The sequence below is a fragment of the Myripristis murdjan genome, chromosome 18 (genome assembly GCF_902150065.1).
Source record: "Myripristis murdjan chromosome 18, fMyrMur1.1, whole genome shotgun sequence".
Taxonomy (NCBI): domain Eukaryota; kingdom Metazoa; phylum Chordata; class Actinopteri; order Holocentriformes; family Holocentridae; genus Myripristis; species Myripristis murdjan.
This window is the reverse complement of record NC_043997.1, coordinates 12,557,031-12,577,020: the sequence shown is the minus strand read 5'-3', so window position 1 is coordinate 12,577,020 and position 19,990 is coordinate 12,557,031. Positions and strand designations below refer to the sequence as shown.

At 43.2% G+C, this 19,990-nt stretch overlaps 1 protein-coding gene across 1 annotated transcript in view; it reads right to left on the bottom strand.

The window, feature by feature from the left end:
* Window positions 1-19,760, bottom strand: part of nat8l (N-acetyltransferase 8-like) — a 29,728-nt gene extending 9,968 nt beyond the window's left edge. The window contains exons 1-2 of the mRNA XM_030076625.1: window positions 19,318-19,760; window positions 17,554-17,718 (exon numbers count right to left, since the gene is read on the bottom strand). Coding sequence (XP_029932485.1) covers window positions 17,554-17,718; window positions 19,318-19,621 — 469 coding nt within the window. The 5' untranslated portion in view covers window positions 19,622-19,760. The remainder of the gene's footprint in view (window positions 1-17,553; window positions 17,719-19,317) is intronic.
* Between the last annotated feature and the right edge of the window lie 230 nt (window positions 19,761-19,990).

The following is a 19,990-nucleotide window of genomic DNA, read 5'->3' as shown; positions in this document are numbered from 1 at the left end:
GTTAGTCTACTAGATTAGCCAGTCTAGCCTAACCAGTTAGTCTACTAGACTAACCAGTCTGGTCTAGTGAACAGCATGAACTGATGAAGCCACTTGGATAAGGGGCAAAACGTCTTCTAAGACCAGTTGACCTGATACAATTTCCTTGAGAAGTTAGAAGGCTGGTGGGCACCAAAAAAACTTCCAGTCAAAATGAATGGCCAGTGTTTCCATTAGCAGCAATGTTGCATCATGTTATAATGGCTTAAATGCTCTGTGGCAAGAACAAGCAAAAGAAGATGAAGAGAAGGATAAAGGGAGGGGATGAATGAGGAAGGCAGCGATCAGTGACTGACTGGTGCTTAATAACATTAGCCACTCAGTGAGATGCTGATAATTAAAAGCATGGTCATGACTGAGCGGGCACTTAGGGCTCAGAGCGTAACAGAGCAGGTATGCTGATAGAAAGAGAGAGAGACACCACAGGAAAAATGATAGACAGGGATAGAAAAGGACAGACTTTGGACAGTAGAAAGAGGAAGAATTTGATTGAGAACAAATTAGTTGGCATTCTCTTGAAAATTGAAAATTTTGTGAGTCATTTATGTATCAAGTGAACCATATATAATCTTATTTTCAAGTAAACCCCATTTTTAAACCATGATAATGAAAAGCGCACCAGTCAGGAACCAACCAACTGATGGTACCTGATGATCCAAACACAGGTGGACAGAGCTAAGTACAGGTGTGAATCGGGTTCAGTGCATCCTGGAGATGCTCTGTGATCCGATCACTCAAACCACCTCCAGAGGTGTTGAGGGGCGCATTGGGCCACAAAGTTACGTCAATGCTTATGTGTGCCATTGCGTCCCCAACAACAATGGAAGACAGCCTAGTTGCTCTGTGGAAAGAAGGAAGGAACATTTGCTATAGCAGACTGTTGGCGACAAATTCAAATTTGAATTTTGTTTGTTTTGCTTTGTTTTGTTTTTCTGGTAATTTGACAGTGTCTTTCAGTAATCTAAAGAATAGAAAGGGTGGGCACAGCTGCTTCATTAATAGTCCAGAGATGAGGAATAGGATGGGTGGGTAGTGTTAGGCAGCTAGTGAAAACTTTGATTATAGAGGTGAGGAGGATGAAGGCACAGGAGGGATGTGAAGTAAGATAAAGAGGAATTAACTTAAGAAAAGAAGGAAAAGAAATTAATTGTGACTGATTTGTTTGAGACACATAAATGCGTATGGAAATCTGTCTTTGCTGTCCACTTGTGACCAGAGTACCCTAGATGGATGTTGATACAGGACCAAAAAGACAAGCTACACAAACAGGGACAGTCCAACATACATAAACATGTCAGCAGACAATGCTCCTCCACCTGAGTACTGCTAAGAGTGTGTATATCAGCCCATTATAATATTGATCTGTAGTTGTGCTCCACTGAGCCTGCAGTTTGTAAGCTGCGCTCTTTAACACTGAGCGGTTATGTGTACCTTTCCATTTTACCTTTGAGTGACATGTCCAGTGATAATAGTGCAGATTAAGGTGACAATGTAGAGTGCAGAAGAGATAGAGAATGTCCTCAGTGTAATAGATGTATCTTGCCAGCTGTGCTACTGTGAGCCTACTGTGCATATTCCAGACTTCAGTGGTTGGAATAGTGGTGTTTCTTTGATATATATATTTAGTAGCACTGGACCCCAGCAGCTAAAAAAATCGACCCCCACAGAGAGAGAGAAAAATGTAAGAACAATCCAATACTAACATTACCCCAACTCAGCACATCTGAAAAAAAAGGAAAAAAAAAAAAAAAACAGTACAAGAATCACTGCTTAATGATGTGCTAAACAAATGAGTAGCATTTAATGAAGCAGAGGAATGTTTTGTCATATCAAAAAACGTTAGCAGTCATCACACTCCTTTTGAAATCACTGTCCTTTGAATCACAATCAGGCGCCTTTGAATATAACCATTGAAAGCAGCCTGGTGTGCGGGTGCGTTTCCTTGCATCATTTTCCTTTATCCATGTTGGAATAGCCTCTCCATCAACAGTGGTAATATTTATGGCATGGCCTGGCAGCAGTTTCATGTTTTTGTTCTAAAATCCCATCTGCTTGTTAAATAAATCTGACTTTTCCACTGTTGGCAGCAGCTGCCCTGCAGAAAATAAAATCTGGTTCCTCCTGGCCATGAACTCTGAATCTCTCTCTCTTTTTTTCTCTCTCATGCACACGCTCACACAGTCACACAAACTTTTTTCTTGTCTTTTCTGTCAATCTTTCTTGTCTGTCTTCCTCTCTTTCTCGCTTTCTCACAAATTCCCTTTCTCCCTTTTTTCTCTCCTTTCGCTGTCTCTCTTACTCTCACATGCATGCATGACGTCACACACATAGACATGCGGTGACATTATTATCATGCTTCTGGAGTCCCGTGTGTCAGGAGGGATTTGTGGCCCCCGCAGGCCATGTTAAGCTGATCCGGAGGCTTGTGTTCCTGAATCAAACAACTGTCATATGTAGGTCGCGGCAGCAACAGGCACACCCTTGTCCACCCTGCCTCGATGACTAGAGGGGGGTGACATCACTAGGAGGCAGTGCAGAATCCTGCTTTTTACATAATCTCACTGAGCTGTTGGGAGATTTGTGAGTTCACATGAACAGCGGAAACAAAATGAGACTATGACTTTGTGAGGCTACTGGGAACTTTGATCCCATGAGGCTACTGAGTGGAAGGGTGGTGGTTGAGGTGATGGATCTGGAACAAAAACTTTCCTCTTAGTAATCCTTCCTCTCCACCTCCCTCCCTTTTCGGACAAATATCTTCTGAATCTTAGAGATAAGTAATGACAAGTAGACCTGCATGACACCTGTATTAATGTTTAAAATCTGCCTGGCAAAGCTGGAAGAATGGGGCTTTTTCCCCCCTCAACTCTTCAACAAGTTTGACTATGCAGCCTTGATGCAAGGCTCTTAACATCCAGTTGCTCCAGTATTTCAACAGTTAACTGTACAATAATGTTGTGCTTGGCAGCCCCCAGGGCTGGATGCATATAAGTGATTACATATGAGACAGGGAGGTGTTACGAAAGAGCTGCCTTGCACAAAAAACTGCTCCCCTGCATATGGGTTTTAAGGCACAATAACAGAGAGGAATTTATTTTTTCACTACATTCAAACCAGCCACCTTCCTATAGAAATTTAGGTCAAAGGAGCACACAGTTCGCTGGCACTGCATTTTATGAACTATGGGTGATAAAGTCCCTCAAACAATAAGATATTGAAACATTTATTTCTGATTGCCATTTGGTATGGAAAGTGCATGGGGCAAAAACAATCTTGCACAATGCATGTCAGCACAGCCATTTATTATAATTTGGTACAGTATAAAAATACACACTGAAGCAGCACGTTTCCTAGATTGCACTATAGCTCCACTTGTAGTCGTAAACTACACTGGGCACCTTTAAAAGCAAAAAATGAAACTGTGTTCTGAGCAGTTGCTTCAGTTTTGGTTGTCTAATTGCCTGAGTTAGCAAATGATGGACAGATGGTTGATCTAATCACCTTTTATGTATTTTTATAAAAACCTGTTTGTGCCTTTCCTTGTCCAAACATTTCACATCCAATTGGGCCCAGATGTTTGACACCTGAGTAGTACTGTTTAAAACCAACCTGGCAAATCTGGAAGAATGGGTCTGTTTTTTCCCAATCAGGTCTATTTCAACAAGTCTGACTATGCAGCCCTGAAGCAAGGCTCTTAACATCCAGTTGCTCCAGCAGAGCAGCTCAATGGTTAACTGTACAATAATGTTGTACTTGGCAGCCCCCGGGGCTGAACGCATGTAACTGATTACAGATGAGACAGAGGGGCCCTATGAAAGAGCTCCCTTGCACAGAAAACCGCTCCCCTGGATATGGGTTTTGAGACACAATAACAGAGAGGAATGTATTTTTTCACCACATTCAAACCAGCCAGTACAGTAAAGAAATTTAGGTCAAGGGAGCGCGCAATTTGCTGACGTTGCATTTCATGAGTTATGGGTAATTAAGTCCCCCAAACGATAAGAAATTTAAACAGTTATTTCTTGCTGCCGTTTTGTATAGAAAGCTTATAAGGCAAAAACAATCAGTTACCTCTTAGCACAGTATAAAAACACACACTGAAGCAGCATGTTTGCCCAGGTCATCATGTCTTTAAGCACTTTACCCAACGATGTTCCCCATAATTGTTTCTTTATCTAGAGTTGATAACATGGTATGCAAGCACCGCTGCATTTTTTAGACCACATTATCAAAAAGTTCAGTTGGTTCACACACACACACACACACACAACACATTAGAGCATGTTATATTAATGAGCATGTGTTTCAGTTGGTGGCTACAGGCAAAAGTGCTGCTTCACTGCATATTTCCATACCGTTGTGAGAGGTAATAAATGGCTGTGTTGACAAGTATTCTGCATGACAATTCCTGCCCCATAAGCCTTCCATAATTTGGTGCTGCCACTGTGTGAAGTTGCCTAGCGCGGCTTTAATTGAGAAGCGAGCAGCCAGTTCACACACTGTTATGTATTATAAAGGAGTTTACCGGTGATTGATAAGAGAGCCTCTGTTCTGTTCGGATTTGCAAAAAGCCTGGAAATTGTACGCGGCGAAGTGTTCAGCTATTCTCCCCAGTTTTCTGGAATGATGTTTCATCAAACACAGATGTCAAGTCTACAGTGTGGACTCCGGTGGCATGCTGCTGGCATTATTATTCTTGAGCGTGCGTGAACATGTATGTATGTGTGTGTGCGTATGTGTGTATGTGTGTGTGTCAGAGGGGTGGGCGGGGGGGTACACTTCCATAAAGCCCTGCTGACCATCTGTCTGAACTGAGCCTGTGCCAGGAATGAGGATAGGAAAGTAAGCACGCCAACCATGCCTTTTGTGTGTGTGTCTATCTGCTTATCAGTATGACTGTATTACTTAACACTGTGGCTCAAAAAGATCACTTGGCTCACACACACAACAATGAACTCTATTATGAAAAATGCACACGCAAACATAACCCTCCTTCTCCCCTCATCCTTTCCTCTCTCGATCTGTTTCACCTCTAAGAGCTAAGGAGGGTTTATTTGACCTCTAAACCTCATGATATAACAGCTCAAGGAACTTTACATCTGCGGCATCTGACATCGCTGCTATTAAATTGCATGGATTTAGTGGGGCTCAGCTCCGCTAATCTGTCATTATCTCTGCTGGGGATGTCACTCCCTGGAGTTAGGGAGATAGAGAGACCACTGAGAGAGGTGGATGGAACAAAAGAGAGAGACAGAAGCCAGGAAGCTCAAGAGAAAGTGTAGAATTTAAGGCTCCAATTCACATATGAGTTAATAAAACATGTTTCTCCACTAATGTTTCCTCTTCTGGTTTTTAGACTTAGGTCCAAAATGTTCATATAGCAGAGTCGTAGCCTTGTGATTAGCAGGACAGACTTTTGATTAGTCCTGAAACGATTCATTGATTAGTCAAATGACAGAAATTTAATATAGTCAGTGGTGGAAAAAGTACTAGAAACTGCTACTCAAGTAGAAGTATTGTTACTGTGATGGTGTTTTACTAAAGTAGAAGTAAAAGTACTGCTATAAAAATTTACTTAAATAAAGGTAAAATGTAACTAATTTGAGATGTACTCACTTTTTAGAAACAATAACTTTGTCTTTACCAGTGAAATTCTAAAAGGACCGGAGCACACAAGTCAAACTAGATTCTTTTAACTGGAAATCTGGAAATTTAAAAAAAAAAAAAGTGGACCTCTCTTCACACTACAACAACTGTTAATGTGCCCCTTGAGCAAGGCACTGAAGCCAGCTGCATGAGTGGAGCTGCTGAGGAAGCGGCAGCAAGTAGGAGAAAGTCTTTGCACTGGTGTGGTGTCTGAGGTGTAAACGTTTACAGCTGTAAGAGGGTGAAGCTCAGCACTGAGCCTGTGTGCCCAGTCGACTTCCTCTGAATAAAAAACAGGATTTTAAAGGTTTCATTTGAGCCAGTACCTGAGCTAGGATGTGTGTGTAGCTATCGCACATTCATTGATGGGAATTTTTAACCCGACTATCTCTGCGGGACAGCCTGGAGGGAGGCTTTGGGGGGCAAGTTAGTGGGAGTCAAACAACTGAAGCGAGACAGTTGAGATAGGACTTTCCCTTTTGCTCACACAGACAGACAGATACATGACGGCTCCTCCATCCCAGACACTAATGTGTCTGTCTGCTGCTGTTAGGACGAAGGGTTTGATTACTGACCTAATGTTACACAGACTGTCCTGTAGCTAACAAGTTAGAGGTTTAATCCTCATTGCAGCTAATATACAACTGTGAGAAAAACATTTTCTTGGAATAAAGGCACTGAACCCATAACCTTAAACAGCTATCTGATATCGCAAGATCACTTTCGTTTGACCCAAGACACCAAACAGCTGGACTGATCAGTGTCCTGAACCACGGGCATGGTTTAGGTGAGCATGACAATGAGAAGCAACAGTGCGCCAAATTAAAAAACAGAAACAACACTGGTTACTCCTGAAGGCATGCAACAATGAGCCTATTACAAGTCGATTTTTCTTACAAAAACAGCAAGAATCAACATGCTGACAAGCTTGCAATATGCTTACCAGTATATGCTACCAATGTGCTTGCTCACTTAAACCATCACAGCAGCAGTTTGTTTAGCTTCAGCTCTCTCATACTACGTCATATGGTCTCTTTGCCTGATTGAGTTGACTGAGTTTTGATTGATTGCCTGAGTTAGCTAATGATAGGCAGGTGGTTGATCCAGTCATCCTTGGAATGCAGCTGTGCCGAGATTCTGTCTCATGAAGTGAACAGTGGAAACAAAATAAGAGTATGGTTGTTGGAGGCTGCTGAACTTTTATCCCATGAGGCTACTGACTGGAAAGGTGGTGTTTGAGGTGATGGATCTGGAACAAAAACTTTCCTCTTTGTAATCCTTCCTTTCCACTTTCCTCCCTTTTCGGACAAATATCTTCTGAATCTTAGCGACAAGACCTGCATGACGGTTGAATGTTACAGCTCAGAACCTACCTGGCGAAACTGAAATAATGAGACTGTTCCCCCTTCTACTCCAACAAGCCTGAGTAGGGCAGCTCAATGGTTAACTGTACAATAATGTTGTACTTGGCAGCTCCCAGGACTGAATGTATGTAACTGATTGCAGATGAGAAAGGAAGGTGTTATGAAAGACGCAGGAAAACGCTCCCCTGGATATGAGTTTTGAGACACAAAAAGAGGGGAAAGACAGAGATGATAAGGAAGAAGTTATTCATTTATCTTTCCCAAGGGAAAGGGTGAGAAACAGAGGAGAGGGGTGACGGATCAGTATTAACAGTAATAGTGGAAGGCCTGAAAGGATCCATTACTGCCATGAGAGTGTACAAAGCCAAAGGGGGAAGGGAGGCCAGAGAAACATCAATAATGGGTGGGCTCTACCATTAATACAGATGAGGGGGGAGGGTTTGACCTGGAGAATGCAGATGATCTCAAGACGATAAATAAATCAAGAAGGAGAATGAGAGAGAGCAAAAAAGAGCTTTAAGCGCTGAACATCATTTGTAATGATCCTCTTATCAAGGAACAATCTGATTATGGTTTTCTTAATGCGAGACATCTCATCTTAACTGCAGCGCAAAGATATGAATATGCCTCTGTACATGCATGTGGGAGTGCTAAATAATACAGGCTGATGTTGCGATATGAGCCGTGTCCAAAAACCCAAAACAAAACAAAAAAAAATCTCACACACGCACACACGAGTGCTTATACACACACATAGTTTTTATGGTGCCTAACAAGATTATCCTCTTTTCCCTCAGATGAAACCTAGAGGGCTAATTCGGTTGATAAGCGTTCAGTCTAGACACCGCCTCACTGTGCTATAGTTCACCTCTAAGTGAGCCCAATGCTGTCCTGAGCACTCGGTGGGTGTAAGCCCGAACAAAAGCTCTTAAGTGGCTTGGCTCTTTTGTCTGCTTGTATGCATGCGCGCGTATGCACATGCATGCGTACAGAAATTGCCGATGCATTCTTGTGATCCGTATTGTGTGCTGAATTTGTGCAGTTGTCAGTGTTATACAGGGTGTTTTTATCTTTCTCAGCAGCCAAATCATTGTTGTCACAAGAATAGCCTTCGACTTCTGTTTCCGAAGCTGATACTACAGCAGTGAGGGAAACTGTCGCGCCCTCACATCCTTAATCTGAACCTGGCAGGCGTTAATGAGCAATTAAGGGTTGTCGGGGTCGATGATGTCTCCATGCAGTAGGTATGTGGTGCGATGCCAGATCATGTAGAACATTGGCTTTTTCCCATCAATTTGCATCATCCTGAGCGAGTCTGACCCAAAATATTGTCACAACTCTTGGCACAACTCTTACTACAGTCCTAAAGGGGCAATCGACACTTGAAAATCAACCGTAAAAAGGACCGAAATGAGACATGTACAAATTAAATTTCTCTTTACTGTTTGTTTTGCACTTGCTACTTAAGCGTGATTTATGCTTCAATAAAAAATAGTGTCTATGCACAAAAACTGTCGCTATTTGACACGTATTTGGGGTTGAAAAGTTTCTCCAATTTGGTGTAAAGTCTTTGTGAGGTTGTGCACTCTGCTGGGTTGATCACTGTATTGTTTTGCATGCACACCAATACATACATAGAAAAGCTTCAATGCAAACACTGCCACATTGTTTACATTCACGCTTTAGATTACCTTCAACTATAAATTGTGCCTTGCGCATATAGACAGGCAGCCAGCCAGCTTAATGGTAAATAAGAAAGTGTGAAAACAACGGCCAAAGTAGCATCATAAATGCCTGACTTTGATTTGGAAAATGAAAAATTTCAAATGAAAATTTCATTTATATCTTTTTCCTGACAGGTCTCATTGCAGAGTGAGCACCCAATGTGTAGAAAAGACATGCTGTAGGTGTTTCTGTGGTGTGTGTTGATTGGTCCTACAGGACTGTAACAGACCCACGCACCCTGTCAAGCAAGAAATAAGTACATCTGTAGTGAAGCAATATGCAAGAAAAATATGTGGTAAACCAATGTGTTGCATTTCAAAAGGACTGAAAAGATGTCAAAATTGGATCTAGGACTTTATCTTAAAAGAAACCCACCTTTTTTTTAAATAATAAGTTTTTTGTCTTTGTCACAGTGATACTGGTGAGACAGCAGACAACAGTCTCATTCTGGTGGGTTCAGCACTGCATGCTAACAGGCTTTGGACAATACCAGCATGTGTATGGTACGAGCAACTAGCCAAGCTCCTGTGGAGTGAGGGAAATACACCTTCAAGCATCTGCAACACTGAGTCCATTATCTGATACATCTTGCATACTTATGAGTAAAAATAAAACATAAGAATGTGTTATAAGATCTTGCGACAATCAGCAAAAGAACGGGTATCATTTAATGTTTCAAAAGTCTCCTAACTCCAGTCCAGATTGACTTAAATTATGGCAAATTGCTTTGGACAGGGATCCAAAGACCAGAAGTCATCGGGGCATGTTAATCAGTAATATCACATATAATATGTGGTTATATAGATAACGTGTTAGTCAGACTATGTTGTTAAAGCTGTCTACAGCATGTCGTTTTAAGTTTAATCCCCCCACCCCCATCCGTTCACATGCACAGACACATACAGATATACAGACACACCCAGCTCCTCCCCCCTGAGGTCACAGTGCATGCTGGGAGTATGGATCACCCTGTCACCGATAGCCCGTACATCAGCAGTTTCTCCCTGTGTCACGGACAAATGAGGGTGAGAGCAGATACACAACAGACGCGGGACACACTTTTCATCATATGCACACAAACACACATGTGATGCGGTTGCAGAGGATGAATTATTCATGCTTATCACACCGTGACTATTGATGCAGCCTTCGCCGTCAACTTGGCCTCTAAACAACGCCCAATGTGCAAAGGAGACTGATGCAATGACTTGTTGCCACACACACACACACACACACACACACACACACAGAGCATGCACACTTCCCAGTTACACGTCCATTAGCTGAGAGGCATTCATTATTGAGAGGGCATTACCTGACCATCTACAATTAGCTTTACCGCCTTGGCCCATCAGTGTGTCTATGCTTGTTTGTTTGCATGTGAGTGTGCACATGCCTGCATTTTACACACATATTACACTTTACTATCTCCCTCTCTCTCGCTCTCTGTCTCGGTCTCTCTCTCACTCTCTGACTTTTGACCTAGATTTGTCGTGGGTCACACTAGGTTGAAATCTGGGGAGTAAAAACATAGCCCTCCTGCTCTTAATCAATACTCAGATGTTTTGTTGAAACTGCAGGAAACTCTTTTATCTGTGCAGCACGTAAACAGTCATCGCTTACATATCAATAACAGGCCGCACAAAAGCGTTATCTTTATCTGCACGGATCAAGCCTTGTGATTAGTCACCGGGGAGTTGGTGTTCGTGAGAAAACGCGCGGCATTCCAGTTAATGATGCTGCTGCTGACATGTCATCTGGACTTTCTGATGCGAGTCTTTGGCTTGTATTGATTTAAGGCTAGTGAGGCTACGGTGCATTATTTATGATTCTCTCTGCTTCTTCTCCGCGCAGAGAGACGCCAGCGTACTCACAGGATACAGTTAACTGACTAATGATGCCTCCGATCTCTCTTGATGCCTGTTAGCGTCATTAGTGCTCGCACTTAGTATGCATTAAGAGCTGTGTTTGTTCGCCCATTCATTCATTCATTCATTCGGTCCGTCTTGGGTGATACTTTTCAAGATGTGTCACTTTGTAACACCACAGTGAGGAAGTAGCCTCAAAAGGACACTAGCAGGTGTAACATGTACGTGTCGGTGCACTTGTTAAGTTATTCATCTTTACCATTGTTGTCTGTTAACAGCAGAAACACCAGAGAATATAATGTTATTTTATGAAAATTTATTATTATTATTATTATTATTATTGTTGTTGTTGTTGTTGTTGTTCCTAATTTAGCCTATAAGAGATAATTTCATGGTGTATATTGCTCTAACAGCTTATTTTTATCACTAAATGTTGCTGTTTTGCTGCATATGGCTATGATATTTTCACTAAGGCTGCACGATATGTTTAAAAAAAAAATCATATTGCAATTACTTTGACAGATGTGATTGCGTGAATATTTGCAATTTTAGTAGGAGTGGTCATTTTTGCATCATTTTCATTTTAACTAGAAAAAAGTAAAATGAGGATGATGCATTTTTTTTATTTTATGTATTTCTTTTTTGTCTGGAGACTTTGATTTATAGGTGCACTGTCATATTTAATCTTCACTTAATCAAAAAATTGCAGCTGCTGTGATTCGGATATTGCATATATCTATGTTGCAGTTTAGATACACAGCCTTGACTAATTGCGCAGCCCTAACCTACACTATAAAAAAAAATCTCTGCCTTGACGAGTCATATATTATTTTCTAAATCCGGAGGAGTTAATGAAACTGTCCCCTGTGCCTGATACATGAACATAGAAAATAGCAAATTAGTAAATTAGAGTTCTTGTTTGTTTATGTTTTTCTGAAAGAGAATTGAGATCCTTTTCTTGGCCGGGAGGAAGCATCCCTTCCTCTCTGCCAGGAAGATGAATAGCCCGGTGGCTTGGCACCGCAGCGCCTCCTCCACACCCTCAACACAGATGAGAAATAGACAGTGGGAGAGAGGAGGAACAATAAGGGTGGTGGGAAGGAACGAGGGCGGTGATGTGGCTCCAACCGCAGGGAGCAGCTTTTTCTTTGGCACACACACACACACACACACACACACACACACAATGGCTCTCTCGTCAATTACAGGCCTCACAACTGGTCATCTGTAAGGATCTGGCCTCGTGATTGGTCACCAGAGAGCCATGATAGCGAGAAAATAGCAACATCCCCAACAGGGATAAGAAATAGAGAGGACAAGAGTGTAACGAGGCGTGACCGAGCAGTAGAAAGAGAGAGAGAGGGTCCAAAAAAAGAAGTGATGGAGATGTTGAGAAAGAGCAAGGAAAGTGAGAGCGAGAAAGCAGACGGAGGGAAGAGAAAGATGCTAAATGAATCTGGTGTTTGCTGAGGTGCTTTAGCTGACGAGTCAGAGACGTCCCCCAGGAGATCCCTTTGTCTGTGGACTGCCCACCAAGCACTATTGCCTCTCTCTCTCTCTCTCTCTCTCTTTCCCTCACATACACACACATACACACACACACACACACACACACACACACACACATACTGTAAAGATGTAGCTTATAGTTGAGGCACACACCCCTCCCCCGTATGCAGTGCCTCTGTTTTCCTATCAAGCAGTTACCTCCTTCCCTCCCATCATACATCTCTCTTTCTTTCTCACTCTCTCTCTCTCTTTCTCTCTCTCTCTGTCTCTCTCTCCCTCTCACGTACACACACACACACACACACACACACACAGCTAAATTAAGCACAGTAGGTACCAGTGGAGGAAACTGTTCTGTACCCTGAAACAGAGCAAGCTCACTGTCTCTCTCTCACACACAAACACACACACACACACACACACACACACACACAGAGCCACAATGAGACATATCATAATGGTTCCCTGTCTTGATGAGACCCTGCAGTGTTCCAGTGTGGGGTGTCACCTTCATCACATTGCGTGTAAATTTCAGGCATTTAGCTGACACTCTGCAGTGAGCGACTGCAGGAGAGCAACAGCGGAATAAGTTTAAACTCCCTGATCACCAAGCAGCCGTCTGTAAGGAGACATGTCAAGGAACACGGTTAATGAGGCAGTTTGTCGGCTTCCATAGTCTGTGAGACTTGAATAGTGTGCATGGCATGATGGGATAGGTGGGCCAGGAGCGGGAAGCAGGCTTGTGATATGACAGGAATTGAAAAAATTAATAGTATGCAAAGAACCAATCAGATTTGTCCAAAAAAATGATGATGGGTTGTCTTATACACATAGAGAGCTAACTTAAGTTCTTTTAAGCAAAATAAGTTATGGTAGTCCAAATAACTTAGCGCACTGGAATAAACAAAATTAAAAAACAAAATACATTCCCATAAACAATGTTAAACAACTAAATAAAAAGTTTACTTGGTTGTGCCAAAATCTCATCCAGTGAAATGCCCAATAGGTGCTGACTGACTGATTGCAGGGGGCACGCTTGGTCTTTTTGTACTGCTAGGGTTGAGGGTTCAATTCCCACTGGGACTGCCCATGCTCATGCTGCTGTATGTGTTCAGGGATCATCTGTGACATCAAACGGCCCTGGTTTTATCGAGTAATTATCTTTTTTTTTTTTTCTTTTTAACTTGAAAATCTTTCTCCACAGAAGGATCTCATAATGTGCAGATGATTCACACCCTGATTCAGCAAACATCGATGCAGCAAGAGATCCACATGATCTCATCTGTGGATTGTTTGTAGCAGACCCGAGGGATTAGACCACAGCAGATATACACAAGACATACAATCACCTTCTTTTTTTCTTGCCTGTGTGTGACTGCACATGGAAAGGGGCTTATGGGTAGAGATGTCATCAATCCAGTGGTATTCCAATATAGTCTGATGAGAGTGAAATACCTCTAATGGTTCAGAGTGTTCTGTCTTCATTTCCAATCACATTTCTCTCGCCAGATGTACTGTAGTCATTAACATGCCTTTGGGGAATACATATTGACTGATAAATTGACTGATCCTCGATTGATAGGGTAGCAATTATTTCCTTGTTGTTTCCCACAGAGGAGATGAAAGGTGAGGAGGAGGATTATTCAGCCTATGGAAATAGATTAGTGCTAGCAGATGTCGTATTTAGACTGTTTGAAGTTGTTGTGCTTAACTGCTGGACAAAGAATTTGGATAAAGTAGTTGCGTCATTGCATTTTATAAGGCATGCATTTAAACTGAATGCAGTGGCTTTAAGTTGAATGCGATTATTATCACAGATAACTGGGCTACAATTTCAAATTCAGATTTTGTGTTTCGAGGAAGCGCTCGAATACCTACATCTGGGCACAAAGGAGAAGAAAATGGGAAAATGTGTGGCCTGAAAATTTTAAGCCTCATCCATTCCATTTAAATTGCGCCCAAATTCAGCAGGTCAGTATACGCATCAAAATTCAAATTAATCAGTTTAAATACTTTATCTGCAGGCGCTAATCTCTTTCCTTATCAGCAGCTGTCTCTGTTGAGGGAACAGTCAAGCCTTTTTTCCTCTCATATGTCCATGTACTACTACTGACTATTGTTCATGGGGGCTGCTTTATAGCCCTCAGATTACACACACAGAAACACGCGCATACACACACATGCACACTTTTTTATTGCCCAAATGACCGGGGTGACAGCTGGCTTTAAGTGGCAGTGGAGTGAGTGGTCACAACACACACACACGCACAGACACACACACACGCAGTAGATAAGGGTATTGATTGGTGTAGCCGTACATGCGGACAGGGATGTGTAGCTCCACTCAGCTCTCTATTACTGTTCGCCTTCTGTCGCTCTGTTTCTAACACACTGGCTCTCTTTAGTCAGTGTCCTTTCACTTCCAGTTAATATGACTCACGATTAGGGCTGAACAAATAATAGAAACATTATCAAAATCACAGCGTAGCCAAGTGTATTATCTAAATCGCAGGGGTTGCAGTTTCTTAATAAAGGTAAAATGTGTCACAAAATCCCATTATAAATTAAATATGGTGGCGCTGCAGAGATGCCCTGGCCTACAAATCCTACTCTCGAGACACAAGAAACATGCTTATCTGGTACAGACCTCATGCAGCAAAAATCATATAATTTAATTGCAATATCTGTTCAAATAGCGCGGTAGGTGATATGATTCTGTTCAGGCCTTCTCATGATTTCCCCAGTTATCAATGACATGATACTTTCACTTACATGGCAATGATAAAGCCATTTTTCTAGGGATTCTAAGTTCAGGAGTCAGTTAAACTGATCTGAGCTTGCTGACTGCCTCGCTGCCTGGAAAGAGGTGTATCGTATACACATACACACACACACACACACACACAGACACGCAGAAAGACTGGCTTCTCAGTTCTCACTGATAAGAGCATTATACAGAGTGCCCTTTGCGCACATAATATCTCCCTCCTCTTGATCTCGCTCTTCCCTCTCTCTCTGTCTGTCTCCCTCCCTCCCTCTCTCTCTGTTCTCTTCTCTTGTCTTTGTTACTACAATTAAAACAGTGTTTCCGCCAACAAATCTTGTCTCTATTCTCACTGGGATGCAGAGGCCTCCAGAACAACATTTAGACTGTGATGCTGCAACACTCATCAAACCAGAATAAATAGCAAAATGGATTCTTTTAGGCAAATGAGCTGAGACAAATAAGATGAGGAATACTGATTTAAAGTGCAAGTTTTACCGCAGCCTCGACAACGCTTAGAATGCCGCCAATTCTCACACACACACACATACACACACGCATTCACACAAACACACACACACATACATGTACACATAAAACTGTGTCGTTCTCTAATCTCCTCCCACACACATATCAGGAAACATGCACTCAAAACATTCCCATATGTCACCTCTCTCTCTCTCTCACATACACACACACACACACACACACACACACACACACACACACAACATTCTCTGTGTGGTCCCCTCAAACACGCACACCCATACAAATATTTAGTACATATGGAACACAGAGCACATGTGCCATTCTGTTCATGCCCTCACACACACACACACACACTATACATTATATGCTATACACACACAGGCATCAAACGCACACACATTACTCATGTCATCACGTCGCGTACATACTCATTTTCAAACACACAGTACACTCATAGACACGCAGCTGTCCTCTCACACACACATATATTTCATCTTTTTCACACATACACACAATTGCAACATAGATTCACACAGAACACACAGAAACAGTGCACATACTACTTCCCCATGTCATCCTTTCATACACACACACATTTACTACATACACACAGCATCCCCCATGTCATGCCTTAACACACACCCAATACACACACACACACACACACACACACACACACACTGCACATTTCACATACATACAACACACATTCATAACCCCCCAACCCCCACCCCTCCCACCCCCATGCCATCCCACACACATTTCACACACGCACACACACTCCAACACATCACAAAGAATGGCAGTGACGTCAGCAGTGCCTCTGCAACAGGACAGTGTTTCGGAGCCCAGGTGGGCGTCCCTGTTGGCCCATTCAGTTTGCATGGATATAATCATTAGCATTGTCCAAGGGCAGTGGTGCCTGACCCCCTCTAAACCATCACAGCCCTGCAGCAATAATGGGACTGCTAAATTGCAATTGTGCATGCAGTGGCTTACCCTGCCAGCGGGCACAATGTTGGGGGGGGCAGAGATCAATTGAGGCTTAACCAACAGCTGCTTTTTATTGGACGCTCAGGCTGGGTTAACAGGGGACAAATGGGTCCAAGATGTTACAGGGCAGGCAGGGGACTACGCACATGTTACTGGCCCGCATGTGTGTGCGTGCGTTTGATTTTACCGCGCTCCGGCCATCACTGACATGATGCATCCAAAGCTTAGTTTCCTGAGCAAAGGGATTAGTCTGAGATGACACAAGAGGTGGATTGATTTTTCCAATTAGAAGCTGTAGTGGAGGAAATGAGCCTTGCCGACACCGAGCGGACTGCAGAAAGTGTATCAGCAGTTTCCTCCATGCGATCAATAGCTGCCCGTTGCGCCCCCATAACCAAGAGGGAGGCAGGGTGAGAAAGGGAAGAAGGTGGGAGACAAGAAAGACAGGGAAGGGGGAGGTTGGAAAAGGAGAGTGAGAGGAAGGAGAGAGACGGCCTGCATATGTGATGAGTTGGCTGCCTCTGCATTGCCTGAGGACTCTGTAACATCCAGCCTCATTCTACAGATCCTAGCATGTGTGTGTGTATGTGTGTGTGTGGGAGCACAGCTGTCTGCCTGAATGCCTTCTTGCACGGGGGCGTTGGGGGTTTCTATCTCTCTTATCCTTCTTGATGTTTTAAGAACAAGTGATTTAGCCTCACATTCAGTCTGGGAACAAGTATAAGAGTGATGACGCAAAGAAAACGGCAGATCAGCCCACTAGGATAAAAAAAAAAATGGCAACAGTATGAAAATTTTGGAAAAGAGTTAACAAGCACTGGAAACAATAGGGATTATCTCATCCCACTGAAGATTTTTTTTCACTTTGAAGGAAAACAAGACTTGAAGACTCTATATAACCCTTAATGACTTGTAAGATGAAGACATTTTACAGAATTATGTAGCTGTAATCAAAGCACATAGGCCTTGTCTTAACTGTTTATGTAAAGTATGTGCACAGTTTATCTTCCATATGCTCTTATTCATAGTTTGCCATTTGACTCTCAAATCAACCCTCAGGTGGAGGAGCATCACCCACTGATAAACCAGCCTATATTCATGTCATTATTAGCACTTGAGTTACATTTGTTTTTGTTTTGTTTGGTCCTTGTCTTACCTGTGGGTTTCATGTAATAAGCCTCTATGTCAGCCATGTCCGTGTGCAGAGCACAGTCCAGATAACTGTGGATAACTTTCCTGCTGTAGTAGTAGCGCGCACCCATGAGAATGAAGGGTGCACAGCAGGTCAGCGTGACGGATTTGGTCACGACAAAGCACATTACTATGGAGAAATGGAAGAAAAATAAACGAAACCTGTCAGAAAAGAGAATCACATGTTTGATTTTGGCGGAATTTGGCCCCACACAGACACAGCAGAAAAAGAGCAGTGGCATCAATATTGCATGTTTAAGCATCTACAAAACACAGTAATTCAGACATGTAGTGGCAATTATCAGTGAAATATCAACATTATGATCAGAGGGAGGGAAATGCAATTAGGTTAGTTTCACAAGACAGCAAAAAAACATTCATCATATTGTATTTCCTTGAAGCAAGGAGTATCAGTGTGTTTGCAGAAGTTGTTCATTTGACAGAATAAAGGTGTAGGCGTTATCCTGGCACTGAGAGTGGTTAACATTTTAAGTCTGAATTTTGCATTCCAGCACAGTCCATATTGGAGTAATTATTTGGTAGTGACACTGGGGGGCGCAAATGGAAACACAGACAAGCGGGCTTGGATGCTGCATAGCATGTTGTTGTCTGGCATGCAATCACCCGGTCATTAGGTTTACTCAACTGCGCTGCAACTTGGCGTGAAAAGCCAGCGCTGAAACGTAGAGTCATGTTTACACGTCAGCTTCTGGTTGTAGAGCTTGAATTAAGAGCCGTAATCTCAATAGGGGGCATTTCAGACAACAAAATGCTTCTCTGTTCAATTTGGTTTATTTCACAGTCAGGACTTACCATGCTACTGATAAAGCTGTGGGATTTGAGTGAATGTAATTAACTCTTAGTCAAAACGGACATGTATTTTTAGTCACCACTTTGGAGCGTGTAGCAGCATGGGCGTTTTATTGTGTGTGCGTAACGGTGTGGTCACGATGTGTGGCTACAGGCTTCATACTTGGGTCGTTAATCTTGAGTTGGCAACATTAACAAAGCCACAGAGATCAGTGCAAGACTGGCGCATAGGCTCCTGCTTCTTGTGCAGAGGCGGGGGGGAGGAAGAGGAGGAGGTGGAGGGGGGGTATCTCACGGTGCGTGTGCGCAAAAAGATGTGTGCGATGGGATCCGCGGGCAGCGCTTTCGGGTACGTGCGCGCACCCCGCGGGCCAATCCTCAAATTCATTCACTCATTCATTCACGGCACCGGCATGTCATCACATCATGAGCGGGCCAGCCGGTTATATACATGCACCGTGCGCCCGGCCATGCCTTTTGTTGCATGATGAGCAACATGCCGGTGTGCCGAGGGAAGAAAAGAGGGCAGCTCTGACACACTGCGTTGTTACAACTAAACAGCGAAGGGCTACACTGTAATGCAGATAAACGCCGAATATGTACAAGTAAACTGTGTGATAGCTGTAATAAATCTCAGACATAAAAAGCGACAGGTTCCTGCTGGGATATTGTGGGAGTGTTATTGTGATGCTGTGGGAGCTGGAGAGACACAGTTAAGACATGTTATAGACACACTATAAACTTACTATTGAGTACCACAGACACTCTAAGTCTAAGTCTAAGTCACTGTGGAGGCGCAAAGTGGCGCTATAACCTGTAATATATGCAATAAATGAGGCGACGGACGTTTAGGATGTGTCATGGGCTCAGAGAACAGGCTAGATGTATCCGTGTGGTGCACAGTAATGAGGGTACTTACATGTCAGGAGAGCATATAAAAACTGGGTCTTGGGCTGCTGCCTGAGCCCCCTGAACGCCGTGTTTGGTATCCTCTCCATAATACCTTCGTAAAAGATGCGGCGCACCTCCACTTGATCCCCGCGCTCGAACTCGCGGATAAAAACCGCATCTTTCCTCACATCCTTGTCCTCGGCGGGGTTGAGAGCCGCGCTGGCCGAGGGGGAGCTCCACATGATAGACTCTTTTTTGGTCCCAGGTATAGCATCATGTTCGTCCGCAACAATTTTTGTCTCGCAAACCATTTTGGGAGACGAAAAATGCATGCAACTGGCCGCGAAAAAACAACCGCAGTTTGGAAAAAAAGAAGAGGAGAGAAAATGGATGATGGCGTGCGATTGTTGGACTTATATTTTTTTAAAGACAGGGAAACGATGAAGGGGATAAGACGAAGGGGGATGTTCTGCTGCAACCCTGAGCGTTTCTGACGACCAAGACTTGCCGGTGTGATTAAAGCTGTATTTATAACGGGACAGGGCGGGTAGATTCAGGTTCAGGGGTTGGGGTGGTCCTCCCGCTGCACAGATTGGTGGAAACGGTGCGCCGTGTGATGCTGATGGGTGCAGGAGGGGGAGGGAGGAGGCGGCTGGAGAGACACAACCTCTCAACATCTGAACAATCTTGTGTAGCAACCA